The following is a 27,989-nucleotide window of genomic DNA, read 5'->3' on the forward strand; positions in this document are numbered from 1 at the left end:
CCAAAAAGTAAATAAACCCCAAATGTATTTAAAAAAAACAAACTCCATTTTTAAATCAGTCTCATGATTTTTTGGGTCATGTCTTGCGCTCTCTTTGAATGGCTGGGTTTGGTAATATTGCTATAAGATAATCAGATGGCTCTCTAAAAACTACATATCCTGAAATCAACCTTGCTTCTTTGACGAGCAACCTTCCTCTATCCCTCAGCATGCATACTCATAACCCTCTTGAAGGCTGCACACATATTCATGTTACAAATAAACCTTATACTTTAAACAAGCAAACAGCAACTTCATTTTCTTATGCAGCTTTCTTCAGCTTCCCCTGTTAGGTGAAGCTTATATAGGAGAGTTCTTGAAGTTGTTTTTTTTCCCCCTCCCTTTCTCTCTCTTGGAATTCATAGACTACAAAGCCAGAATTGAGACCATTCAGTCCAGATAGTAGAGAGACTTTTATTTTCACCAAAGGGCATCAAAACCAGCCTTAGCTGTTTACCTGAACGGGAAGCAAAAGTGGAAAACTACACTTCCCAGAGATCTTTGGGGGAAAAAAAACCTTTGGCTTTGACAGCAGCAGCCACAAGTCTTTCCGCCTCCAAATCTTGATTGCAGAGTGAAGAGATTATGGTGGACTGACAAATGCTGTCTCTGGAGCCTGGAAACTGACCAGATGGCCTGATTTTCCCATGCTTCAGCTAACCAAAAGAAGGAGGAAAGAAATCATCCCAGCATGACTGCTGCTTCCAGGTTCTTATTTGCACTGAATCGCCTCTTGCCGACTCCTCTCCTAGATGCTTGATAGTTATTACTTTAGACTTACCAGTCTAGAGAGATTTTCAAGCTGGAATTCTCTCTGCCCCAAAGATGCTACTGGGGACTGCTGGCTTACTAGGAAGGAACATTTGGTTATCGAAGTAAAACTTTTACCTAGTCCTTATGCATTTGCCTGTGCAAAGGGACGGATTTCCTTGAAGACAACGACAGCAACAGCACCATCCCCTCAGGAACAACAAATTTAAGGGAAGGGCTGGGCAGGGCTTTCACCAGAATGGCTCATGTGTTGCCCTGGTTGCTGCTGTGGCTGGGGTCTGGCATGGTGCGAGCCAGCCAGCCACACCTGGGGATCCGGGTGCCTCTGAGGAATGGGATGGGGACCTTGCAACAGACCCACAGGATGCAGCGCTCCGCTGAGGAGGAGCGGGAGGATTCCAGACAAAGAAGCAGTTTCATGAATATGGTAGATAACTTGAGGGGGAAATCTGGACAGGGCTACTATGTGGAGATGACGCTCGGCAGCCCCCCACAAAAGGTAAGGCATGCGAGCCACATTCCCTGGCCGCGGGGTATGGGCAGCTTGGCGAAGCGGAGACCAAGCCCCGACTTCACAGAAGCGGAGGCATGTGTTCGTGTGTGTTCCAGAGGGACCACAACTGGTCAAGAGAGAATCTAAACTGTCGGAGAGCAGGAAAAATAGCAATTTTAGAAAGCGACGACTGACTGCCAGAGCGCGAGAAATACAACTTCACTCAAGGGAGTGTTGTGGCCAGAGTACAGAGCCATTATCTGGGTGCCTGCACGAGGCATTACCGATAACCATTTCAGACACAAAAGGCAAAGGCCTGATGTAGAAATAGCATTCTATAAACGGCTCCCCATAGGTGTTTGCAAACGAAACACTCCAGGCTGTAGGACTGATGTACAAATGAGAGATCTTTTGGTAAATACTCTCTCTCTCTGTAGTCACAGAATAGGCCTTCAGTTCTGTTGATTCCTGTGTTTCATGGCTGGCTATTTTGGGCATCTGGATGATGGTTGTTGAATGTGTTTTACTAATATTCAAATCCCCAAAGGAAGTGCAGCACAAAGAGGTGAATTCAGCCTCTCTTTAGGGCAGATGCCCAGGATGTCAGAGCCCAGGGTTGCAAGACTCAGCCCCAAATGGATCCTTCAACCCTACAGCACTGAAATGCAAAGCTCTGAGCCAGCCTCTGTCCTTAGCTGACACCGTTGTGCTTAGGTTGACCCAGCCCGCAAGTAAGGAACTTGCATTACTTGTGCACAACAGCAATATTCAGGGGTTACGATTGTTTTCTGATGCCTTAGCAACTTCATCTTGGATTCCTATGGGCTGCAGAAATGCATGAGAAGGAAGGGGGTAGGACAGGGCATGGGGATACAATCTCCCCTGGAGAAATACAGATTTTAAAATGACAAGTATTTATTTTGAGAATGTCACCACAGCTGTGCACCCATCAGCAGAAAGATTCAGAAATGGCAGCATTGCTCTACTGAACACACAGAGCCTTGGGCGAGTGACCAGCCTGGCACTTCGCCAGCTTTTTCTTCATTGTTTTCAGCCATTTATGAATGAAAGTGGGGTGCAGTTCAGGGAACTTGAGCTTCACCCCATGGGATGATTAAAAATCAGAGGGAGGCTGTGGGGGTGTATATGGGTGTGCAAATGTAGATGTGTGGGATTGTAGTGTGTGTGTGTGTATACACACACAAATACAAGCCTGCTTCTGCACCTGCTGAAATGAACAGGAAAGCTCCTATTGACCATAGTCATGCAGAGTCAGATGCTAATGGAGTGCATGGGGAGGAGGTGAATGTGTAATCTGTGTGCATGTGAGTGTAGTATGTACACATGTGCATAGCATGTATAGGTTTACAGACATGTGAGTGGGTGTGTGGAGTCGGAGTTTCCAGAGGATATCTCCAAGGAAGCACACAGCAAGCAGTGTGTGCATGACAGCACATTAAGCATGTTTATTAGCTGCTTGGATTGGGGATGCAGTTCCTGACTGGCGCAAAACTTCCAGGGCGTGCTTTGGTTTGAGCTCCTGAGTAGCTCACACATATGCAGCATGAAACTTGAGCCAGTGACCTGCACTTGCTGTGCTGTGAGCATATTAGCTAACTAAAAGAGCTGGAGTTTGCAACAAGCCAGCCCCTCTCTGATTAAATGATCTAGTAAGAATCAGGGTTTCCTTGGGCCTGCATGGCCTTGTGTAGCTCCACACCCTCCTCAGGGCAGTGATGCTCACAGCAATCAGCATCCAGATGGCTGGCAAACACAGGGGAAACCTGGGGATGCTCACGGGGGTGTCCCAAGGCACCTGGATTGTTCTTTAGGCCCAGTGCTTGCCCCTCAGTGGGTGCTGGTTTCCTGCTGACTTCTCGGTGAGTTAGGTGTGCATTAGACAGGGAGCTCAGCAGAGTCCCTTCCAGCATGGGCCAAGTCCAAGGGGCTGGTGGGAGATGCTACCAAGGAAGCCCTGAGGACTGAGTCCTCTGGCCGGCTCCAGAAAGCATGTGGGCAGCTGCAAGGCAAGTTACCCCCAGTAGCTTGCCCCAGTTATGGGCCAGAGAGGCTGCCTCAGGGATAGGAGCATGGTCCTGTCCCTGCAGTCATACAATGTCAGGGTTGGAAGGGACCTCAGGAGGCATCTAGTCCAACCCCCTGCTCAAAGCAGGACCAACCCCAACTAAATCATCCCAGCCAGGGCTTTGTCAAGCCTGACCTTAAAACCCCCTAAGGAAGGAGATTCCACCACCTCCCTAGGGAACCCATTCCAGTGCTTCACCACCCTCCTAGTGAAATAGTGTTTCCTAATATCCCACCTAAACCTCCCCCACTGCAACTTGAGACCATTGCTCCTTGTTCTGTCATCTGCCACCACTGAGAACAGTCTAGATCCATCCTCTTTGGAACCCCCCTTCAGGTAGTTGAAAGCTGCTATCAAATCCCCCCTCATTCTTCTCTTCTGCAGACTAAACAATCCCAGTTCCCTCAGCCTCTCCTCATAAGTCATGTGCTCCAGCCCCCTAATCATTTTTTGTTGCCCTCCGCTGGACTCTCCAGTTTGTCCACATCCCTTCTGTAGTGGGGGGACCGAAACCGGACGCAATACTCCAGGTGTGGCCTCACCAGTGCCGAATAGAGGGGAATGATCACGTCCCTCCATCTGCTGGCCATGTTTCCACTACTGCAGTCATTCAGCCCTTGGCCTACTGCAGAGGCAGCCCATGAGTACCAGTTACAAGATATGGTCACTTGTCCACTGGGAGCTGCAAACCAGTATCCCATGTAGCACGTGACAGTGCACCTACATGCATGGTGGGTACGAACAATGGAGGGGGCTGTACCAACAATACTGTAGAGCAGATCTGGTACTGGGCAGAGCTGGGGCTGGGATGGATGCACATGTAGGAAGTGAAAGTTTCCCCAATCCAGCGGCTGCCCTACACCCATCCAACTCCCTGCTGGTGGCTTCAGTGTGCAGGCTCCAGCCACCCCACACAGAGCAAGGAGCAGCTATTTAGAGTGGCTAATGGGCCAGTGGGAGCCAGTGATAACTGTAAAGAGCTCCCCTCCCCGTGACACCCTCCAAATGCATGCCACACCCCTGCATTTGGCATGCCTTTCCTACCCCTGTAATACACCCCTACCTCGATATAACACTGTCCTTGGGAGCCAAAAAAATCTTACCTCTTATAGGTGAAACCGCTTTATATCCAACTTGCTTTGATCCACTGCAGTGCACAGCCCTGCCCCCGCCCCCGAGCACTGCTTTACCACGGTATATCCAAATCCGTGTTATATCGGGTGGCATTATATCGAGGTAGCAGTGTATTATTTGCATTCCCATAGTGCCTAGGAGGCCTCCAGAAACAATACAGTCATGTGCACGCCACCTTGCAGCCACGATGCAGGATCAGCCCTTGTAATACAATACAGCTTTAAGCACCGACTGGCCCAGGCCATGTTCTGAATGGGCATCTCTTGTGATGGCTGAGGCCCTCATGCTCTGATATCAGTAGCCTTCTCCCTGGACGACTCCTCAGCCTGGCCAGCCCTGGGTGCACAAGGTTACACTGTCAGAAGAGCTCAGGGCCAGCTGCCCCAGCACTCCCCCACACTTGAGGCCGATTCGCCAAAGCGCTCAGCACCCATTTAGGCTCCTACAAGGGCCAGATGGCAGAAGTGCTCAGCACCCAACCAGCACAAAATCTGGCCACTTGGGTGCCTCACACAGGCATATGCAGAAAGCAAATGTAACCCGCTGGGGAGGGCATGTCACTGCTCCCCCCATGCTGATCCACCCAGGATCCAAGTTGTTCCAGCCTGTCTCACACTCTGACCGGGGGGCGCACAGACTCAGCTCTGCCAAACCTTCCTGTTTCTGGGCAGGAAGGATGGATGCAAGGAGGGGAATATCCAGGGGAGAAAATGGAAGGAGTGCTGGGGCAGAAGGGGGAAAGAGTTAGAGGAAACACACACAAAGTAATACAAGAAACCAGGTCTTTCCTCGGTTTCCCCCATACTCTAGGAAACTACTGTACTTCCAACAGTGGAAGAAGGAGAGGGAGAAAATTGTTTCTAAAAAAATCTAGTTTTAAAAATGATTTCATTGTCCAGATCTGATTGGAGCAATTGCCTGAAACCGGCCACATATCCTGACTGCCAGACATATTCAGTGAGAACCTCTCCTTTCCACACACACATTTCTGAAACATTCACTCTTTGGGCAGCGCCTTTCATGTTTGGCCCCTGTCCATATTAGATTTTTTATTTTTAAGTTTAAGCAAAATCCCTTCAGCAGGCATTTTTAGTGGGTGTAAAGTCTATATGAAGTGTGTGTCCACACACACACACACACACACACCCCCACCCCTCCACATGATCTAGCTTCTACTCCTGGCTCCACCGCCGACTGACGGAGACCTCGGTCAGTTCCTCACAGGCTGGTTTTCCAAGGCAGTCAAGCAGCCAGTTCCCATTGACTCAGCAGGAGTTAAGCAACTCACTGCCCTTGGAAAATGTCCCCCTCACTCTCTCTGCTCCTCAGCTTCCCTACCTATGAAATGGGGGTAATTACACTGCCCTGCCTCCCACGGGGAGGGTAAGGCGGTGCATTAATGTGTGCCAAGTGCTTCCAGAACTACACGTGAAGGGAGTGTCAAGGGTGCAGGGCAGCAGTGATATGTGTTACAAATCCAGGGTTACCAAATTTCACACCCTCCTCCATGTGTCCCATCCCCCACCACTCTGTCCCTCTGGACAGCTTTGGAATTTTTCTCCAGCCCCTGCCCTCTCTCGCTGCTCCCCAAAGGGAACTCTGCACACCCAGCACTGCCTCTCTACCACCAGCAAAGCCACTGCGCTCTGGATCCTTTACATGCCTTTTCTAGGCTTTCCAGATCCCACGGCACATCCCCTGACCCCAGTCTCATGATTTCCGCGGGGCAGAGCCTGGCATGGATCACTGCACCACAGCAAGCTCCTTTCCCCCAGCACTGCACAGCCTCAGCTTGTAAAATACTTGTTTCTTTGGCAGCTAAGACCCCTAGGGCAGGGGCTCTCAACCTTTCCAGGCTACGGTTCCCCTTTCTGGAGTCTGATTTGTCTTGTGTACCCCCAAGTTTCACCTCCCTTAAAAACTTACCAAATCAGACATAGAAATACAAGCGCCACAGCCACACTAGTACTGAACAGTGGCAGACTCTCTCATTTTACCATAGAATTATTTAAAAAACCAACTGGAATATAAACATTGCACTTACATGTCAGTGTTTAGTACAGGGTTCTCAAACTGGGGGTTAAGACCCCCTCAGGGGGTCATGAGGCTATTACATGGGGGGTGTCACAAGCTGTCAGCCTCCACCCCAAGCCCCGCTTTGCTGCCAGCATTTATAATGGTGTTAAATATCTACATGTGTTTTTAATGTATAAGGGGAGGGTCACACTCAGAGGCTTGCTGTGTGAAAGGGGTCACCATGACAAAAATTTGAGAACCACTGGAATAGTCTATAGAACAGTGTAAACAAGTCATTGTATGACATCTTAGTTTGTACTGACTCCACTAGTGCTTTTTAATTTGCCATCATACAACTAGGCAAATATCTTGATGAGTTGATGTGCCCCCAGAAGACCTCGGTGAACCCCTAGTGGAGAACCACTAGCTTATGGGCTCCTTAGTCTAAGAGTGATACTGGGTCACGGTCACTCAGATGTGAGTGGAGAATGAAGCTGTGAAGGGCAGCGACCACATACCAAGCTGCATCAGCAGCACAACTTACATCAAATTAAAAAACAAAAAAGGAAAATCCCTGCTTAAAAAGAGTAAGGGCCCCATCCTGCAGACTCAAAGCACTCAGCACCCACAGTGGGAGCTAAACCCCACACAGGATCAGGCTCAAATCAGCTTCTGCCCTGGTTAATCTCAGAAGCCCAGACAGCACTGCCAAGTACAACCCCGCTAAGAATCTGCCTGATAACGGGCCCAGCCACCCAGGGCTCCCTGTGCCACAGCTCCAGGCATGGGACACAAGGACTGTGTCCAGCCCCAATCTGTAACTCACCTTCACTCAGCAGCCAGGCCAGTTTGTGTGCACAGCCCTGTCCAGGCAGGCTGGCTCTCTAGCTCCCTGCTGCCCCTCTCTTCCTGGCCCGTGTAGGTGGGGCTCCTTCTGCCAGGCCACGGGAAAGGCCTGCAGAGCCCAATGCTCCTGCACAGCCAGAGTCAGTGAAGCCTGGGATCCTGACCTTCACCCACCCTAAGGGTCCCACTGGCCACTCACCAGCAACCTGGGGCTACCCCCCATCGGGGCATGAATACACACTCCTCTGTGTAGGGCTGCAGGAGGCTTCCCCCAGCCCCAGGTCTGCTCAGGCCCTTCCTTCAGACCCAGCATCTTCAAACACACTTCCTCAGCCACCTCCCCACTTCCTGTGACCCCTCCCTTGAGCTGGGCTCCTTCAGCCTTTATAAAGATCACCTGTCCCCCTTCCCAGCTGGGTCTGCTCAGCCCCTCTCAGGCCCAACTCCTGTTCTCAAAGGGGCTGCAGCTGCAAACAGAGGCTGGCTAGCAGCTAGCCCCTCGGCCCGCTCACGTCATGGGATACGTCAGCCTGTGTCTCGACCTCAAAGGGTGCAGGACGCACTCGCTGGCTGAGCCCGTCTGACGGTGCTGGGGGGTTGCCAGGGGTTGCAGACCAGCACAGTATATTTGATAAGCAAGCCAGGTTACCGAAGGGTGCACTCTAAGCACTTTCTTACCAAAGCTGCTGCTCCCACATTATGATAGACCCCCTGCTTTTTCAGAGCCATTAAGCACTGATGTAAGTCACTAATGCTGCCTGTGGTGAGCTTTGTCCTCAGGCCCTGGCTGCATCCAGCATGCCGCCTAGAGCACAGCCTGGCATGTGATTGTGCGTGGGCATCACGTGCCTTGATGGGGTCCCTGGCAGCCCCCAGGGGGTGGAACCTGCTCCCCAAGACTCAGCCTGGAGGCATTTCCATTGGGAAGGCTGTTTCTTCTCCGAGTCCTGCTGCCTTCCCATCACCTCCCGCCCACCCCCGTCCCTTCCTGGTTGGCCCTGTCTCCATCGTTAGGTTTCATGTCTCTGGGCACTAGATTTTTATGCCATGTCAATTGTGCTGTAATTATGGGTCTGAGCAGCACCTCCCCAGGGAGTCACTATCAATAATGTATTTCATTCCACCAGGATTCTCCATTCCCGCCATTTGGACCCGCCCAGCTCTAGGCTCAGCAACAAGTCAGACTTTAGAGCCCATTGCATATTGTGGCAATGTCGGCACGTGAACACTCCCAGCCACCCATAGACCCCTCCCCAACCTCTCGCCCTCAGGAGCAGAGATGCGTCTGCAGGGACCCCGGGAGTTCCATAGCTCCGTTGGACCAAGGGCGCCAGGGGTGAATTCTGGAGTGGAGGGGCCTCCCCGACACACCTGGCTAGGCACTGCTGGCTCCCACGTCCCAGTCCAGAGCAATGCCTGGGTGGAGTCTCGGAGAGAGGTGCCATCCCCATTAAACCCCAAAACCCGAGTTAGCAGGGGCCTGATCCTCCTGCCCTGCACCTCGTGCTTTCGTTTATGCCACATGAAATGCTGCCATACAGGGTGGGTGCCTTTTCGTGCGCACTTGGCCCAGATGTGAATGACCGTGTAAGCCCGGTCCCAGCCTGTCTGACAGTGCCTGGGCTGTCCAAAGGCAATACCCTGTTACCAGGACACAGGTCCCAGCTATTCTGCAGTCTGCAGATTTTACCCGTGTGCTCCCCAGGGCCCCGCCTCAGTCACTGCTTTTGTGCAGATGGGGTAAGGTCTTAGGATGTGAACCATTCGCCTTGCTTGGCCGATCCTCTCTCCCTGCTGCTGCATGTTGCCTGTTTAGCAGAGTATTGGTCCAGCAAGACCTCTCTTAAGTGACCACCCAAGGGACCAGCAAAAATCAGTTGCCTAACACAGATGGCCTTTAATTAACGATCAAACGGAAAGGCACTGGAAGCCGTGCAGAGGGGCTTAGAAGCGGTGGCTGCAGACGCCGGGTTGCCTAGTGAAGATGGGGTTCCTTAGCGCAGGTGTTGCTATATCCGTTGCGATCCAGCTGCTGAGGGTATCTGTGGGTGCTCTTAAACCTTTCACTTACACACACCCGAGGGGGGGCTCGTCTGGAGGGTGCATTGGGCTGCTGTACAGCTCCACCCTGTGAAAGACATCGCTGGGTGGTGTCAGCAGTGCCCCCCTCCCTGCTTTTAGCCACCCCGCAGAGCAACACCCATCTAGGACGCAGGTGTGGCACAACGGGCAGTTTCCAAAGGAGATAATGAGGGGCGGGTGGGGCTGCGCAGCAGGATTGCGGGACATTGGCAGAGCTGTGTGAGGCCTACGGCCTGGCTAGCAGGGGCCTACAGGGCCAGATGGAGGGGCAGAGGAGGCCTGGTGTAGGGGAAGGCCATGCGATGCCCCCTCCCACTCCCGTTCACTAATGACATGTTAAAGCCCCAGGGAGGCGTTAACTCCCTCTGGGTGGGTCTCGCTGCTCACAAACAGACCCGGCAGGTTGCTGGCACTTGCCGTGGGTCCCACCTGAGCAGAGGGGGCTGCTCTCTGCCCCCACCCCCCAGGATTTCAGGGGCAGAAGGCGGGTCGGGGAGGGGAGGTTCTTTTGTGCCTCGGCTGCCTGGGGAAAGCTGATGCTGGAGCCAGGTGTGTTTGCCCAGGTTAGGCTGAGGATGTGTTTTGGGAGCTGCGAGGAGGCTGCGGCAGGGCTGCTGTCATGGTATCACAGAGCATGTTAACAGGGACCCCTCAGGGAGCAGAGCACAGGCTTGTGTCAGAGGCCACTGACATGGAATAGATTTGTTTCTGCAAGGAGGAGGGGTCGATGCAGGAACATAAGGCAAAGGAGAAACATCTCGCTGCTCTGTGACTGTTCCAAGCAGAGGCCCTTCCTCACCCAAACAATAACTCACAAAGAATTCATCAATGAGCCAAGCAAGCAATTAACCTAACCGTGGAACAACACTGCACTGAGACAGCCTGACACTGCAATAGCAGTACATGGTGCTGCGCTGAGGCAGTGGCGCGTCGCACAGCATTGAGCTAGCAGCACGCTGAGGCAGTCTTGCGTAGCACGGCATTGAGTTAGCAGCGTGCTGAAGCAGTGGCGCGTAGCACGGCATTGAGCTAGCAGCGCGCTGAGGCAGTGGTGCGTCGCACGGCATTGAGCTAGCAGCACGCTGAGGCAGTGGTGCCTCGCACGGCATTGAGCTAGCAGCACGCTGAGGCAGTGGCGCGTCGCACGGCATTGAGCTAGCAGCACGCTGAGGCAGTGGTGCCTCGCACGGCATTGAGCTAGCAGCACGCTGAGGCAGTGGCGCGTCGCACGGCATTGAGCTAGCAGCGCGCTGAGGCAGTGGCGCGTCGCACGGCATTGAGCTAGCAGCGCGCTGAGGCAGTGGCGCGTCGCTCGGCATTGAGCTAGCAGCGCGCTGAGGCAGTGGCGCGTCGCACGGCATTGAGCTAGCAGCGCGCTGAGGCAGTGGCGCGTCGCACGGCATTGAGCTAGCAGCGCGCTGAGGCAGTGGCGCGTCGCACGGCATTGAGCTAGCAGCGCGCTGAGGCAGTGGCGCGTCGCTCGGCATTGAGCTAGCAGCGCGCTGAGGCAGTGGCGCGTCGCACGGCATTGAGCTAGCAGCGCGCTGAGGCAGTGGCGCGTCGCTCGGGATTGAGCTAGCAGCGCGCTGAGGCAGTGGCGCGTCGCACGGCATTGAGCTAGCAGCGCGCTGAGGCAGTGGCGCGTCGCACGGCATTGAGCTAGCAGCGCGCTGAGGCAGTGGCGCGTCGCTCGGCATTGAGCTAGCAGCGCGCTGAGGCAGTGGCGCGTCGCACGGCATTGAGCTAGCAGCGCGCTGAGGCAGTGGCGCGTCGCACGGCATTGAGCTAGCAGCGCGCTGAGGCAGTGGCGCGTCGCACGGCATTGAGCTAGCAGCGCGCTGAGGCAGTGGCGCGTCGCACGGCATTGAGCTAGCAGCGTGCTGAGGCAGTGGTGCAATAGGAAAAGCCTGCTCTGGAGAGGTGCAGTGCTGAGACACTGGTGTCAGAGCATCATTGGGACAACTCTCCCCTCTGCAGCTGGAGTGAATTTCTGACTAGCACAAGTGCATTAGCCCTCTGGCTCTGCAGATTAAGAGCACAAGCCCCTCTGGGGGCTGTGAGACAAGGCAGTCATGGCAAATCAGCCTAGCAGAGGCTCTGGAGTAGAACGATACCCAGTGGAACAGAGCATCTCCCCCTGCCCCATTGCACGGGCCGAGCCTGCAAAGGGGCCAGGGTCTGCCTGGAGTTTAGGGGCAGCAGCCAGATCCCTTTGTGCAAATTGATGGGAAGGAGTCTGAGCAGGATATGTCACGCCTGGTACCAGGGCCAGGAGCTGGTCTCCTTCCCTCTGTTCTGCGGTTGCTCCCTTGGGAGTGTGGGCTGGGGGGCGTTCAGGGAACACCCTCCTCATTTGAGTGACTGAAGGGGTTTGCTCGGCCTTTGCTCTCATGCCTCTGAACTGAATGCCTATCTACCCCCCTGCCTGGCACCTTGGGGTCAAGCTGAGCCAATACTTGGCACTGCCGGGCATGGAGACACTGGTTCACTGGGCTGGACTCTTCCGTCCACATCAGCACTGGACCCAATGCCCCGAAGGGGGCCTGGGCAGGAGTTACAGGGTGGGGCTGGCTGGGGGCGATTCCCAGAGAGGGACCCTGCCCAGGGCGCCTGGATTCCCACAGCTGTCCTCAGGGGGGAATTTCCTGTGCAGCTGCCGGGGCTGGCCACTGGCAGAGGGGCCCTGAGCTGGATGGCCCCTGGTCTGATCTAGCCAGACAGTCCCTGGGCTCCGGTTTAAGCCCCCGGAGCTTGGCTGCACCAGGGTGTCCTGCCAGAGTAATGCGGAGCCCTTGGTGCAGCCCTGGCTCTCCCGCCCTGCCCCGCAGGGAAGCGGATACCTCCGCAGTGCCCAGCCATGCTGCTGAGTGGGCTGGTTCCTGCAAAGTGGCGGGAGTCGGGTGTCCTGCGGCAGCAACCACAGAGCCCCCCGCTTGCAGAGGCTGATCGCAGGCAGCCGCAGGCAGAGTGAGTGGGGCTGGAGAGCTGAAGTCTGAGTCTTCCCTGGGAATAGTGACAGCAAGGGCCATTCCCTGCTGGCTTTGGAGCTGGGGGACTCAGGACGGGGCACCAGGGAGGCCCCTGGGGCACATGGTGTGGGCAGAGGAAATCTGGGCACTGCCGCTCTCCCAGCCCTGTGGATAAATGCAAACATTAAAAGCTAAGGCGTTAACAGCCCAGAGCGCACCAGAGGCCAGGCCGTGGCAGGGGCTGGCTGCCCCACTGTGCCAGGCGGGGGCTGGGTGCCCTGCAGAGCCGGGCCGGGGTGGGCTGGGTGCCCGGTTGTGCCGGGGGGGGGGCTGGGTGCCTGGTTGTGCCAGGCCATGGCAGGGGCTGGGTGCCCAGTTGTGCCAGGCTGTGGCGGGGTGGTGCTAGCACTGACGTCTCCTGCTCCTAAGTAACGTGGCTCCCCCTCTCCTTCCCCAGCTGAACATTCTGGTGGACACGGGGAGCAGTAACTTTGCCGTGGGGGCAGCGCCGCACGCCTTCCTGCGGCGGTACTACCAGCGACAGCGGTGAGTATGGCCGGGGTGCTAGGGGCGGGCGGGGCAGAGCGCGGCGCTGCACTGGGGAAGCCCAGTCACCCCGCCTGGTGGCTCAGCCATGGGGCACCCACCGCTCTGGCCCCGGAAAGCCACTCCTATGGGACCCCCACTTTGCTCTTTCCCCTCTTGGGGAAGGGGCCCTGCCCTGAGCCAGCATCCCCAGCTGTGGCAGTGCTGGGGGGCTCCCTGCTGGGGCCCGAGCCCTGGATGTAGCTAGATGCTGAGGGGGCTGCATTCCCTGAGCAGCGCTGCTGTGAAGGGAGGTCATGGCCACAGCAGCCCAAGCAGAGAGCGCGGTACCCCGCTCCGCCCCCAACCTGTGCCCCCTTCCCACGCCCCCATCTGCCGCCCCAGGCTCCTGGCCTGGCAGCCTGCGGAAGCCACTTCCCACAGAATCACGCCCTGAGCTGACAGCAGCCATCGCCTCAGAGCACAGCCCCCAGGAACGCTCCCTTCCTGCGCCCGCTGCTCAGGTCGGCTGGTTATCCCACTGTGGAGAGGGCACCTTTCCCAGCCTGGGGCCAGGGGGCTCCCGAGGGGCCAGCTCACTCTGGCGTGGAACCCACTGGGGGCTCCCTGCCCCCCGCCTCCCTCGGGCAGGGAGGCGGTTCTGTGCTCAGCCCCAGGAGCGGCATGAGGAGAGGCTGCCCCGTGGCCCCCGCTAGCACTCGCAGAGCCCTGGCGGTTCCCCTCCAGGGCAGGAAAGGAGCCGGCACATGAGGCTGGGGCAGGTGCTGGCAGCAATGGCCAGGTTTGGTCCCTGGGCCCGCTCTGGGCCCCCAGCGTGCTCCCATGGAGTAATGAGACGAACCATCGCTCCACACAGCACGGACAGAGCGAGCTCCAGCTCCGAGGCCAGCCTGAGGGGCCACTGGCCTGCATGCACCAGGCGCCAATGCCCAGGGACGCCGGTGTAAACGAGAAGAAAGCCCGTCCACTGCAGCAGAGCCACTCCGGATTTACAGCCGGCTGACTGACAGGAGTCCGGCCTCCTGCCTGGAACGCTGTGTTCATTGCTGTTCTCTGTCGTCAGAGCCCCTTCTCCGCCTGCCGCTGCTCCTCCCCCTCCCCACCACCGCAGTCCATCGGTGTCATTATGTGCAGAACCGCAGGGTCCCAGCCGGCAGCAGGCCCCCGGCACTGGGCGCTGCACAGGCTCCTCCGGAGAGCGTCCCGGCTCAGCCAGCCAGCGCTCTAGCTAGACCAGGCAGAGGGCAGCCCAAGGGACGTGTCTGTCCTCACCTTGCAGACGGGGAGCAGAGCCCAGAGGGTGGGCACAAAGTGGGTTGGCCACCAGCCTCCCTAGAGCTGGCTCTGAGCGCATACAGCCGTGTCGCTCAGTGCCCCTCTCGCCCCAGATGCACCCCTCTACCGCAGTCTGGAGCGACGCACAGGCCCTGGACGTGGGGGGCCACCCTGGAGACTGCCTCTGGGAGAGCGTCTGGGGGCCTCTGCCAGGCCCAGGAATTGCTCCCCAGGCCGGCCGCATGGCTGGCTCCTGGTGCCCCATTGCTGGGATGCCCCAGGCAGCTGCCGGCCTGGTGGGGAACCGGAGGGGGCCTGTGCAGGCCTCTCCCTGGCAGCTGGGTGCAGAGTGGCCCCCTCCTGCACGCTGTACGTGCCGGGGGCCCTGCTCTGGCCCTCGAATCCCAAGGCTGGCGGTGCCAGACACGGTGCCGGCCCGGGCTCAGGGCCGACACGGCCAGGTGCCGGTCGGCCTCCGTGATGGCAGTGTCTGCGCTGGGGCGGGACTCAATGGCCCCTTTCTGTGCTGAGAGGGGCAGAGGAGCCCCCCCCCCCCTCCCCGGCACATTACAACACTGCCCGGCCTCTGGGCCACTGGGCACAATGCCTGGGCTTGTTCGTCGCCCTCCCCTTGGCTGGGCCCATTGTTCTCCCATGGCCCTGGCCCAAGTGTCTAGGGCCCCCCCCCCCCATGCCCTAGAATCAGCCCCACGGCTCAGAGAGCCCTGTGCACACTGACAGCTGCAATCCGGTACCTGTCCAGGGTCCACACGAAGGACCATTTGGAGCTCCTGGGGGGCTCCCTTCGGGGTGGGGCCAGCAGCAGAGGGGCCCTATGGAGTGCTGCAGTTCAGGGTAGCCTGGGCACCTCTGGTGTCCCGGGGAGGGGGAGAGGGGGTCATAGTCCAACTGTGGAGATGCAGGTGGGCTGGGGCCCTGTGTGTGTGTGTGGGGGGGGCGTGTCCTGGTACCTGCTCGTACACACACCTGCGCACACCCTGAGGGACGCAGATTCACAAACACACCGACACGCAGGCCAGTTTCACCGGCGTGTAGCCCATATGTATGTCTGCTCGCACACACATTCATACATGTGAGTTCACAATCCCTCTACTCACAGACACACATGGAGATTTGCACCATCACCGATTCTCAGCTCCACAATCGCGGGGGTTCACTGACCATCCCTCCCCCAGGCACCTGCCCACTCCCGGCCGTTCCCCAGCTCCTCCCGTGCTCTGGTAGAACTAGCCTGACGGCTTGCTCCTGTCTTTGGCGTTCGTTGCAGGTCCAGCACCTACCGGGACTTGCGGAAAGGGGTCTACGTGCCATACACCCAGGGCAAATGGGAAGGGGAACTGGGGACGGACCTGGTCACCATCCCCCACGGCCCGAACGTCACCGTCCGCGCCAACATCGCTGCCATCACAGAGTCCGACAAATTCTTCATCAACGGGTCAAACTGGGAAGGGATTCTGGGGCTGGCCTATGCCGAAATTGCCCGGGTGAGCGCGGCACCGCCGGCCTGGACGGGGTTCAGCACCACAAGGCCTAGGAGGGGCCAGGCAGCTGCTGTGCACGGGTGCACATCCAGCACTTCAAACTCTGCCCCACAGCCACCGGCTCCGTCACTGCCCCCCAAACCCAGCCCCTCGGCCACCAGCTCAGTCACTGCACCCCAAACCCGGCCCCTCGGCCACCAGCTCCATCACTGCACCCCAAACCCATACCCAGCCCCTCGGCCACCGGCTCTGTCATTGCTCCCCAAACCCGGCCCCTCGGCCACCAGCTCTGTCACTGAACCCCAAACCCGGCCCCTCGGCCATCGGCTCCGTCACTGCCCCCCAAACCCAGCCCCTCGGCCATCGGCTCAGTCACTGCCCCCCAAACCCAGCCCCTCGGCCATCAGCTCCGTCACTGCACCCAAAACCTGGCCCCTCGGCCACCAGCTCTGTCATTGCTTCCCATACCCAGCCCCTCGGCCACCGGCTCCGTCACTGCCCCCCAAACCCAGCCCCTCGGCCATCGGCTCCGTCACTGCACCCAAAACCTGGCCCCTCGGCCACCAGCTCTGTCATTGCTTCCCATACCCAGCCCCTCGGCCATCGGCTCCGTCACTGCCCCCCCAAACCTGGCCCCTCGGCCATCGGCTCCGTCACTGAACCCCAAATCCATACGCAGCCCCTCAGCCACAGGCTCCGTCACTGCCCCCCAAACCCAGCCCCTCGGCCATCGGCTCTGTCACTGCACCCAAAACCTGGCCCCTCGGCCACCGGCTCTGTCATTGCTCCCCATACCCGGCCCCCTCGGCCACCAGCTCCGTCACCGCACCCCAAACCCAGCCCCTCGGCCATCGGCTCCGTCACTGCCCCCCAAACCTGGCCCTCGGCCACCGGCTCCATCACCGCACCCCAAACCCAGCCCCTCGGCCACCAGCTCCGTCACTGCACCCAAAACCTGGCCCCTCGGCCACCAGCTCTGTCATTGCTTCCCATACCCAGCCCCTCGGCCACCGGCTCCGTCACCGCACCCCAAACCTGGCCCCTCGGCCACCGGCTCTGTCATTGCTCCCCATACCTGGCCCCCTCGGCCACCAGCTCCATCACCGCACCCCAAACCCAGCCCCTCAGCCACCGGCTCTGTCACTGCACCCCAAACCTGGCCCCTCGGCCACCAGCTCCGTCACTGCCCCCCCAAACCCAGCCACAGGCTCCGTCACTGCCCCCCATACCCAGGCCCTCAGCCACCGGCTCTGTCTCTGCCCCCCAAATCCGACCCCTCAGCCACCGGCTCCGTCTCTGCCCCCCAAACCCAGCCCCTCGGCCACCAGCTCCGTCACTGCCCCCCAAACCTGGCCCCTCGGCCACTGGCTCCATCTCTGCCCCCCAAACCCAGCCCCTTGTCCACCGGCTCCATCACTGCCCCCCAAACCTGGCCCCTCGGCCATTGGCTCTATCATTGCTCTCCATACCCAACCACATGCCACTCAGCTACTGGCTTTATCAATGCACCCCAAAACCAGCCCTGCAAAGAGGAGAGCAACAACACCCCGCTTTTCTCCAGCTCTCCCACAAGGCAACCACCTAGTGCTGCCCCCATCTTATATAAGGGGAAACTGAGGCACGGAGCGAGACGGAAGTTTTCCCCGAGGCTGTAGCAGCACTGGGACCAGAACCCTGTGTCCTGCCCCCCAAGCCTGGCTGTATCATTGACCCAAGACTCGCTGCTCTAGAGACAGGGGAGGAGGCTATCCCAGCCCATTGATATTTCCAGGCTGCCATCAGCCAGACCTAAATTCCTGGCTGCTCCTTGCCCTGCCTGTGGCAAGCCTTGCTGGAGCGGGCAAATCCCCTCTCCTCTTAGCTCTGCTGTCACCCCCCAGACAGTTCCAGGGGGAGCTGGCTCTGGCTTTCAGAAACGTGTCAGCCCAACACCAGGTCTCTCTGTAGCAAGTGCAGGGGAATGGGGCCAGGCCTCCGCGGGGTCCCCGAGGAGCGTTCCCAGGCCACCCCATCTCTCCCGGCTGCTCACAGCTCTGCGGTTCTGTCTCCCCCATCAGCCCGACGACACCCTGGAGCCCTTCTTCAACTCGCTGGTGAAGCAGACCCGGGTGCCCAACATCTTCTCCCTGCAGCTCTGTGGGGCCGGCTTCTCTCCCAACGAGTCCGAGGCCCTGGCGTCGGTCGGGGGCAGCATGGTGAGTGCACGGGCTCAGCTCGGCGCTGGGACCCTGGGCTCGGGGCGGTGCCAGGTACCGGCCACAGCAATGCCAGGGGGTCGCGAGGCAGAGAGTCAGCGTTCTCGCTGGTTCCCCATTTCCCTTTCCACAAGCCCCTGCAGTTGTGCCCGGCTCCCGGGGCTGACGGCGGCTCACCCCTCTCTCCCTGCTGCAGATCATCGGGGGCGTGGACCACTCCCTCCACGTTGGCAGCATCTGGTACACGCCCATCCGCAAGGAGTGGTACTACGAGGTCATCATCGTCAAGATGGAGATCAATGGGCAGGACCTGAAGATGGACTGCAAGGAGGTGACGGGGGTGGGAGGCCCCGCGTCTGTGGCTGCACGAGCGAGGGCCACATGCCTGTGGGAGGCACAGAGAGAGAAATAGCGGGGACTGTTCCCCCAGCCCCTGGCACACCCCGGCTCTCAGCCCTTCCATGGCACTGACAAGGCCAGCCTATCAGCACAGCAGGGATGGAGGCCAGGGAGGCTGAGCTTAGAGCTCGCACACCACATGGGTCTGAGTCCCTGCAGACCTGTGGGGCGCATGGGGGCACCCCCTGGCCCTACACACTGAGGCCGTTGTGCCCAGGAGAGGAGGGGAGGTTGGAGGCGGTGCAGGGACCCCTCACCCAGAGCAGCGTGACGCGGACAGTGAACGGCGAGTTGGTTGTGTGCAGGCCCGTTCCTCGTCCGGAGCAGGGAGATAAATGCTTCTCCAGGTGCATGCGCCAGTCCCACAGCCAGCACACACGCCTGGCCCTGGATTAGTACCTGTGACAAATCCCTGTGCCCAGGGACTGTCGGGGAGCTGCCCGCTGAGCTCTGCAGCCAGACACGCTCCGTACTTTGCCTCCCCGGCTGCCTTTAGCCGGCTCCACGTAGCCAGCGAAGTTCTGCTGGGACTGTCAGTGGTGCTGGGAGAGAGCTGGCGGCAGGGCAGCGGGAGGCGACCTGCTCAGCTGGAATCAGCCCAAGCCCGGGGCTTTGGCCCAGCCTCTCTCAGGGACAGTTGTTTAAGTCTGTTGGCAGCCTCCTGTCTGGCACAGCTAAGTGGGGAGCTGGACGGGTGCTGCCTCGGGGGGCCCACAGAGAAGGAGAGAAGCAGGGGCTGGTGCCTCATTCGCCATGTCGCCCCCACAGTATAATTACGACAAGAGCATTGTGGACAGCGGGACCACCAACCTCCGGCTGCCAAAGAAGGTGTTTGAGGCTGCAGTGAAATCCATCAAAATTGTGTCTTCGGTCAGTATCGCTCTCTGACAAACCCTAGCCCCTCCCGTCCCCAGCCGGGTCCCTGGTGAATGCCGAGGGCCCCAGAGACCAAGCCACTGTGACCCGGCTCTAACAGAGTGCTTAGCAGACTGTATTCAGGGGTCACTTCACCCACCACTGAAAGGCAGCCCCCTCTGGGGTAAAAGGTGGCAGCTGGCTAGGACAGGAAGCGAAGAATGCTGTTTCCGTTTGAAACTGCAAGGAAACTTCGGGAGGTGGGACGCTTATAATGTGAGCTGACCCGCGGCTTGGAGGCTGTGGGCACGCAGCCCTGCCCTTGGGGAGAGCGGCATGACACCTGCACAGAGCACAGACTGGCAGGGCCTTCCTTTCATGTCTCAGCTAAAAGAGTCTCTAGCATGCCAACACCCCACCCCCATCATCAGCTTCGCCCTGGAGGGAAAGGTCCCCCCACTGACACCCCGCACCGACAGTCTATCCCAGCACCGTCTCATGGTCTCTCTCCTTCCCCCCGGGGCAGACGGAGAAGTTCCCGGATGGCTTCTGGCTGGGGGAGCAGCTGGTTTGCTGGCAAGTCGGCACCACCCCCTGGCACATCTTCCCAGTCATATCGCTCTACCTGATGGGCCAGGCGACAAACCAGTCCTTCCGGATCACCATCTTACCCCAGGTGGGTCCCCGGCGGGGCGGGTGGGCGAGGCCAGGGCTGGGCGCTCTCAGGAGCAGCAGCCCTTGGACAGGGGCCAGCACCAAACGCCATGGATTTTATTTGGGAGACAGGGGGCTCCCAACTCAGAGCTGGCCCCTCTCTCCGTAACGGGCTGAGCCAGAACTTGGGAGCCCAGCACCCCAAACATTTTGGGGGGCAGTTTGAAATCCAGCTCATGTGGGCCCCTCTCCAACACCAGCCCTGCATGTGCGCACTTCTCCCGCCCCTTCCTGCTGAGTGAATGGGGGCTGCCCTGGACTCAGAGTGGTAAAGCCCCAGGCCCAGGAACGAGTCCCGGGCCAGTGAGCTGGGGCTACAGGGAGGTGGCTGCTCCTCAGAACGCAGCTGTAGGCTGGAGCTCTCTGCTCCCTGCCCCCGGGGGCTCCGATAACCCCCATCCCCATGTCTCCTTCCAGCAATACCTGCGCCCCGTCGAGGACGTGGCCACATCCCAGGACGACTGCTACAAGTTTGCCATCTCCCAGTCCTCCACAGGCACCGTCATGGGCGCCGTCATCATGGAAGGCTTCTACGTGGTCTTCGACCGCGCCCGCAAGCGGATCGGCTTTGCCGTCAGCACCTGCCACGGTGAGGGGAGGGGCATGCGGCGCAGGGGGAGAGCCAGGGGCTGGCACAGCATTCGGGGCAGGTGGTAGCATCTCCACAGGGCCACGGTCCTGGCTCATTCTGGTGTCCTGCAAGCAAGCAGGGGGATGGCTGCAGGAGAGGGGGAGACGGCAGCCCCTCGAGTCACCCAGCTTCCCCTCTCCTGGTTGCAGGAAGGACGGGGGCGGTGCTGGTCCCAGGGACAAGAACGATAGTTGCTCACAGTTGGTGCAGCCCATGGAGCTCTGCAGCCTGGGCCACAGCTGCCCTCATCCTTCCTATGGCGGCTCCGGGGCCCACCAGGCCAGGGCTGAGCTGGGGGGCTGGCGGGGGCCCACTCGTGCCACTCCGACGCTGTCTCTGAACGGTCAGGCCTGTGCGTACAGGGTAGCCCTGGTCTGCCTCCTGAAAGGGCCAGCGCTGCCCTCTGCTGAGCAGCGTACCCATGGCCCCCGCGCCAGCCGCCCATCGCTGGTGCACTGAGCTGGGGGTCCTGTCCGCAGTGCACGACGAGTTCCGCACGGCGGCAGTGGAGGGGCCCTACCTGCACCCCGACATGGAGGACTGCGGCTACAACATCCCGCAGACGGATGAGTCCACCCTGATGACCATCGCCTACGTCATGGCGGCCATCTGCGCCCTCTTCATGCTGCCGCTGTGCCTCATGGTCTTCCAGTGGCGCTGCTTCCGCTGCCTGCGGCGGGACCACGACGACTTTGCCGACGACATATCCTTGCTCAAGTGACGCCCGCTCTGCTGGCGCGAGGGAGCAGCCAGCGGGGGGAGGCTGGGAGGGAGAGCGTGAGCTGAGCTCATCGGCACAGGCTCCTCTGCCCACAGAGTTTGGCTGGGGCTGGAAACAGCACCAGCCATTGCCCCAGGCCAGAGCCGGGTCTGTTCTTCCCCTGCCCGCTCCAGTGGCTCAGCCAACACTGCCTGGAGCCATTGGCTCTGCCCTGGGAGCGGGCGCCGGAGCGCCGGGGGAGACTCGGCCACAGGCCGGGACGCTGGGCCTGACGGCAGGTTTATAAGGTCACCGTGGGGTACATTGAAGCTTGCTCCCCTCTGCGTGCAGCAGCCCCGGCCAGCCTGGGAATCAAACCCCTTTGGTCTCTGGCCAGCGTGGACTCGCTCCCTCTGCCTGTTCGGGATACGGCCTCGCCAAGCCACAGCCCTTGTGCTCCAGGGTACGCCTAGGCCACACTCTAAGCCCGGGCTCTGACTCAGGTTTGAGCCCAAGCCCCACTTCCGTCCACACACAAACCCGTCTGACTCAGGTCAGCAAGCACTCAGGACCCTGCCGGGGGTGGGGCTGAGCCCTACGGAGGCTCAGGTCCAAGCCCTGTCACATTGCCGTGTGGACACAGCTCAGAGCCTCAGGCCCAACTCAGACAGTCTGTGTCGTGCAGCATGGGCCTGGGAGCACGGCTGGGAGAGCCGGGTGCAGCAGCTGTCAGCCCGGGTTTACAGCGCAGCGTGGAAACCCCAAGTGCACAGCCCAGGCCCCCCAGACCCGAGTTTACAACCGCGTGTAGACGCACCCCCAGAGTCCGTGGAGGAATCAGCCCAGGTCTGAGCATTGCTTGTTAGCCGCTGCTGCTGCAAAGCCAGCAGAGGGAGCCCAAAACATTGTTTTTGTGTAGGGCCTACATAAACCATGGTCATTACATCTCAATACTCTGGGTTTTCAAACATTGGGGACAGCGGTAGATTCTAAAATAGCCATTTAAAATCCAGGGGATATTCCTCCCCAGGCAGCCACTAATTTACGATGCCGGCGGGTCGTGCTTTGGGCCTCCTCTCCTCGGAGGTGCTCCTTTCAGATCTCCGAACCGGAAAGGCGTACCAATAGCACCTTCGCTCCCGCGTCGGGCGGGACTGGGCCTCTCAGCTAGAGCCCAGGAGCTGCAGTGAGCCTGGCCTCTAGCAGCGAGTCAGCCTAACACCCCAGCTCCCCTTTCCCCCGCCAGGCATCGCTGTGACAGACACACAATGGCATTCAGGAGGGTCCATGCCGTCCAGTGCAGCGTGTGCACATGTCGCTGTCCTGTCTGCTGCAGCCCCCTTCTCCCCACCCCACCCACCCTCATCTCACCCCTGCGGGATGCCTACATGCATCTCAAGGGCCCTTGGCCATGGTGAAGCGGGAGCAGAGAGAACAGATCTTCCCCCAACTGGCTCCTGCATCTCTTCTGCTCCTCACTGACCCGGCTCTGGGGGCCCCACTTGGGCCAGCCCCCTCCTCACAGGGGGGTTTAGGCTGTGGTGTGCAGCCAGTGCTTAATTGGCAATGAAAGAGGTGCCGAGGCTCAAGCAATTTTTTAACTTTCAGAACTGACATGACAAACCCAGAGGTGCTGGGGCTCTGAACAGCCGAGCCCCCGGCAAGCCCCGGCACAAATGAAGCACTGTGTGCGGCTACCACAATCCCACGCTGTCGTACAGGGAGCAGGACACCGTCCCAGCCTTGAGTGCCGGGGTCTGCCTAGGTGGGCCAAGGAGCATTCTCTGCAGGCCAGCTGTCCATGCCTGAGCTGGAGACGCACCGCTCACTGCGGGCTGGTGGAGTGACGTCTGGGCGCCTCAGGCTGCAAGCGGGGCTCTGCTCCAGGGCTTGCAGCTTAGACCAGTCCACCCCGTCCTGCAGCTCCTAGGGAATGGCTGCTTCCCTGCGCTCCCCAGGAGAAGTGTCGCTAAGGGGGCAGCTCTGGCAGCCCCTGCTGGGGTCAGGGAAGGGATGGGGGAGGGCTACACTGTTCCGCCACTTTTCAATCTCTTTGGCCCTGGGAAGTGGATCGGGGCAGAGCCCTCTGCCCTCCTGTGCAAAGACTGTGGGGAAAGGTGGGGGCAGGGTAAGCCTTCCATTCCCCTCATCTCTGCCCGGGCTGCAAGTCATGGGAAAGGGCCTAACCCGCTCTGGCTCCCAATTCTCCTGCCACGCGCTGCACACAGGCCTGGCTCTGCAGCACCAGGGGGAGAACCAGCAGCCTCTGCTGCGGCAGGGTGGCACCCAGCCCCGGGCCAGGACCAGCAGCCAAGGAAGGTGTGTAAGCCACGGAACCAGACTGTTACCCAGCCTGCTTGGGAAAGGCCCAAGCAAGCCAGAGCTGCCTCCGTGGGAGCCCCTGCCTGGAAGGTGTGCTGCACAAGGCAGGAGCGCCTCACACTGCACCTGGGCAGGAGGGGAAAACCCTCCCTGTGCTGGACTTAACCATCCCAGGCGATTAGCTGCTCCTGGAATAGCTGCCTCTGGCTGCAGTGGGGGAAGGCAGTGCCCCAGCCCACCACACGAAATAGCTTGTTATTTCAGGGGGTCAGCAGCAGCCTCACCATCAGCATCATTAGTGTGTTTGAAACACATGGTTGAACTTAATTTTCCTTGTTTATAATGGCAAAGGGCCAGGGATGTTGTGCTCGAGCAGAGGGCAGCGTGTGTACGTAGCAGGCTGTGCTGTATGTGAGTGTACCAATACTGAATGCTTCTTGCCTGTACAATATATACATATTTTTATATTTTTAATGCTAGTGCTGAAAGCCCCTGGTTCATTGCAAACCCAACCTGAGGGGGTTTGTGGGTTTTTAAGCCCCCTGCTTTGGTTGTGGGTGAAGGAGCCAGGCTGCAAGTCAGGGGTGCTTAGCAGTGGTTGATCTGATGGAAGCACTTTATGGATCATTGGTGATCTGGCATTTGTTGTGATGGATGTATCTCTTGTAATAGAGCTGGTGAAGGTGATGGGGGCACTGGGTTGTGTGGGGTGAAATTAGATCACGGACACAGCAGTGGTTTTCAAGCCAAAAAAATATCACCCAAGGCTGTTTTTGCTTCTGTCCCATTTCTGTTCAAGGAGGTTTTCCCTACTACATAAGAACCCCCCGTCCTCCTGAATCCGTGACCAAGGCCTGCACATTGTGCTTCAGTTCTGGTACTAATGGTTGATTTAAAAAGCAACTTTGTTCCTTCTCAATGTGGGGTCTCTTCCTACTTAATCCTGCAGGCAACTCCTCCTGGGGGATTGGTAACACTGCTGTTCCTAGCCACAGCAGAAGGTGATGGGTAGGCCTTCATGGCGAGATTCAAAAGGACCAGAGCAGCCTGGGCAGGGGAAGGCACTCAGCCAACCACACACACCTGAGCTTTTAGCCCAGTGAATGAGACAACTGAGGAAATGCGCTGTTGGTAGGAACATTTGCCCAGCCTGGGACCTGCTTGTTACAGAGCTTTGCTAATGCAGCTCCTACAGGGGACTTGGGGTTTAACTTGCCCCTAAATGGCCCCGCAAGATAAAGCTGGGCCATTTGTGAGGAATGCAGAACCATTTCACTTTGCAGAGGGGCTTGGGAGGTGGGGATTCAGATCCCAGCTGTACCTCACAAATGTATAGTAGCACCACATCCTGTCAGAGGGAAGTGCAGGGGCAGCTGCAACTGTGAAGGAACCATTGACTCCTAAAGAGGGTAGAGAAAAACCTCTCTTCAGTGGAGCCGTCTCACCTGCTAGCTGGGATCCAGAGAGTCTGTACTGGTGGGAGCAGCATTACTGGAAACTTCCCATGCACCATGCAAGCACAGTTCCAAGGGCAGCAAGACAGCACAAGATGGAGGGCAGACTGCAGGGCTCTCCTCTCTCCTGAAGGCAAGTAACTGACCCTAAGCACTAGCCCCAGCTGATTCCAATATGTGACCCAAGCTCAATGGCTCAGACAACAGCAAATCTCCTTACCCTACTTTAATTTTCGTGGGATGATTGGAGAGGAGCTGCTGCCATGACCCCCGGGAGAGGGCTAAACAGGGCTCTGGAGAATTTCAGGGGGCAGCAGCAAAGAGTGTAGGCCCAAATTTGAGCCTTGCTGGAGGAGAAAAGAAAGCACAGGCAGGTATAAGAGGGACTCTGCCACAAAGTGTTTTCAGGAATTTTTGCTTTACATGTTGATGAGAATCATCCTTGTTGAAAAATGGTAACGTTCCCCAGCAGCACAGCCTGGCCTGGCCAGCATGAGAGAACGAACAGCATAAAGAGTGACAAGCAAGGGGCAGGGATGGTCTGGTGGCCCTGCTACTTAAATATCCCGCAAAGAAAGCAGCAGTAAGTCCCTGGAGTGAGTCACTAGCTAAGGAGCCAGCACTGCGTAGCCAGAAACCTTATAAACTGGCCAGGCCAAGTGAACTCTGGCTGTGGGTACAGCTGCAGCACCCCACCCCCACCCGCTCTGTGAACCTACTGCGCTGATGTTTGCAGTGTTGGTCCCAGGATATTAGAGACACACGGGGGGGTGAGGTCAGGTCTTTCATTGCACCAACATCTGTTGGTGAGACAGACACACTTTCGAGCTTACAGACAGGTCAGCCCTGCAGAAGAGCTCTGTGTGGCTTCAAAGCGTGTCCTCTCATCAGCAGAAGTTGGTCCAGTAGCAGATACTCCCCCAGCCCTGGGTCTCCCTACTTCACTAGAGACAGAGGCTTTGCTTTTGCCAGCGCTATCTGGTTCCCATAACTTGCTCTGGTCCTGCACTCAGGCAGCAGCCTGACTCCAACCAAGGGGGAAGTTATGCAACTGCAACCTCCATGCCCCAGTGCCTGCCCAGAACACCTCCGGGACCCCACTCCGTTTGGACCATGTCCGCGTGTGTGCAGAAATTCACCAACGGGGCCAAACCCAGCCATGCTGCATGCAGGTGACACCTCCATTGACTTCAGTGGAGTTGCAGCTGCTTACAACAGTGCTGAATTTGTCCCAAGGACTGTGCAGAACCTACAAAGCAGGGGCCAGATCTTGAGAGGTGCTGGGCACCATTAACTCCCATTGAAATCAGTAGAGATCACTGGTTACCTCAGCCTGATGTAGGAAGAAGAGCAGAGGGGGCAAGTTGGGTTTTGAAAGCTTTGTTATTCTGAGCTGCAGCGCAGCCAACTTTATCTCCTGAAGAACTCCCTTCCCATGGGCCCTGGGTTAGAGTAACAGGAGACTGCGAGGACCACACCGTGCGTCCAGCTCTCTGGCCAACGAGTTGGGGAGCAGGACGAGGACTAGGGATAGCTACTCTCAGCAGCTACTATAGACGCCCATACTCTGTAACCCTAATGTCGATGTAAGAATAATGAATGTTACACAGTAAATTATTACATTAAACAGAAAAGCCTTGTGTTCACCGCCTGTTCATTGTCTGGGGGGCAACTCAGAGTGCAAGGAAGGGTGGGGGAGGGTTGTGGAGGACTTTGAGCTGCTGAGGACTCTTTAGGGCAGGAAAGGGAAGTTCCTGACTTGAGTGGAGAACTCAGGGAGATGCATTGATGTTGTTAGTGAGCCCAGACGTCCCGCGTACCGTGGGAAGACACACAGGTCATAGTGGAAGCAAGCACATTGGGTAACAAGAGTTCTAGTTATCAGTTCAGCATTCCCCTCTGCACGTTCTCAACAGGTGGGGATGGCTCACAGGTCAGGAATGGGGGAGGGTGAGGGAGAACCTCTGACCCATTACACTGCAACACAAATTCCACTAGCAGCTCATGCTTCTCTCATATGTATTCGTAGGTTGAAATGATTTGCTTAATTTCTCCAACGCCCCCTGGGCTGCTGCTCAGTGCAGCAGCGTTAGGCAGAATAATTTAGTTCATTTCCATACACACCTGGATGATCATTAACTCTCAGATTTTGGGACTAATATTTGAAGTTGCTGTTGCCAGCAACCCCCCCCGAGTAGCACAACTGCAGAAAGCAGAGGAGTAACTCAGCTGGGGTAGCTTGTTCTAAGGTTTGAAGATTGGCAGGACGTGCCTGGCACTGTTCAGCCAGCTCCTCTAGTGAGATGGGAAGCCTGGCTCCTCACCTGAAATCCGGCCCAGGCCAGCAGTGGCTGAGAGTCAGGCTGGGGCTCCTGAGAGAAGCAACCTGGGTCAGCCCAGGGAAAGGTGGCTGTGGTACAAACCGACCAGTGGGGGGGTCAGCGGAGGCCAAAGACTGAACGAAGCAGGAGGGCAGGGTTGAGAGAGTGGCAGGATGGAGGAGGGAAGCTTGCATTGGTGCTGTCCACTTCACCAGAGAACGGCCAATTTAACGGTAGCTTCAGCACCCTCTACAGCATGCTAAGTGAGGCCAGCTCCACGTGCTGGGCTGCGATTATTGGTGTAGGATGCTGCTGTGTGCGCGTCCCCCCCACCTAGACTGCATTCACCCTTTGATGCCATGTTCACCCTCTGCGCGGTGGTGGGGTCCCTTCGGCTACAGGTAGTTTGCCTGTTCTAACCTAAGGGAGGAGGTACTATGGAGTGACACTACTGTAGGAAACCCATTTCGTGAGCTGCCCATGCCTTCTCCCACTGGAGCAGGAAGTGCTATGGCCTAAACTGGTGTGGGAGAGAAATGGGCTCATGTCTGGAGCTCCCCAGGCCCAGCCCCTATCAGGATAGTGCTTTCATCCAAGGAGCTAAGCACAAGAGGAACAGAGTCTCTCCCTGTGCGTAGG

General features: G+C 58.1%; 1 protein-coding gene across 1 annotated transcript; it reads left to right on the top strand.

The window, feature by feature from the left end:
• The first annotated feature begins 600 nt into the window (after positions 1-600).
• On the top strand, positions 601-26,688 carry BACE1 (beta-secretase 1). The gene is made up of 9 exons (XM_044996977.1): positions 601-1,309; positions 12,894-12,982; positions 15,546-15,762; positions 17,817-17,954; positions 18,151-18,285; positions 19,122-19,223; positions 19,735-19,884; positions 20,340-20,511; positions 21,033-26,688. The coding sequence occupies exons 1-9, from the start codon at positions 1,049-1,051 to the stop codon at positions 21,272-21,274; spliced, it is 1,506 nt and encodes a 501-aa protein (XP_044852912.1). The 5' UTR covers positions 601-1,048; the 3' UTR covers positions 21,275-26,688.
• Positions 26,689-27,989: the final 1,301 nt, after the last annotated feature.

This window comes from Mauremys mutica, chromosome 22 (genome assembly GCF_020497125.1).
Source record: "Mauremys mutica isolate MM-2020 ecotype Southern chromosome 22, ASM2049712v1, whole genome shotgun sequence".
Lineage (NCBI taxonomy): Eukaryota > Metazoa > Chordata > Testudines > Geoemydidae > Mauremys > Mauremys mutica.

Coding starts and splice junctions, on each gene's coding strand:
- BACE1 (XM_044996977.1), top strand. CDS start 1,049: ATGGCTCATGTGTTGCCCTGGTTGCTGCTGTGGCTGGGGTCTGGCATG. Junction 19,224..19,734: donor CCATCAAAATTGTGTCTTCG/GTCAGTATCGCT, acceptor CCCCCGGGGCAG/ACGGAGAAGTTCCCGGATGG. Junction 19,885..20,339: donor GGATCACCATCTTACCCCAG/GTGGGTCCCCGG, acceptor GTCTCCTTCCAG/CAATACCTGCGCCCCGTCGA.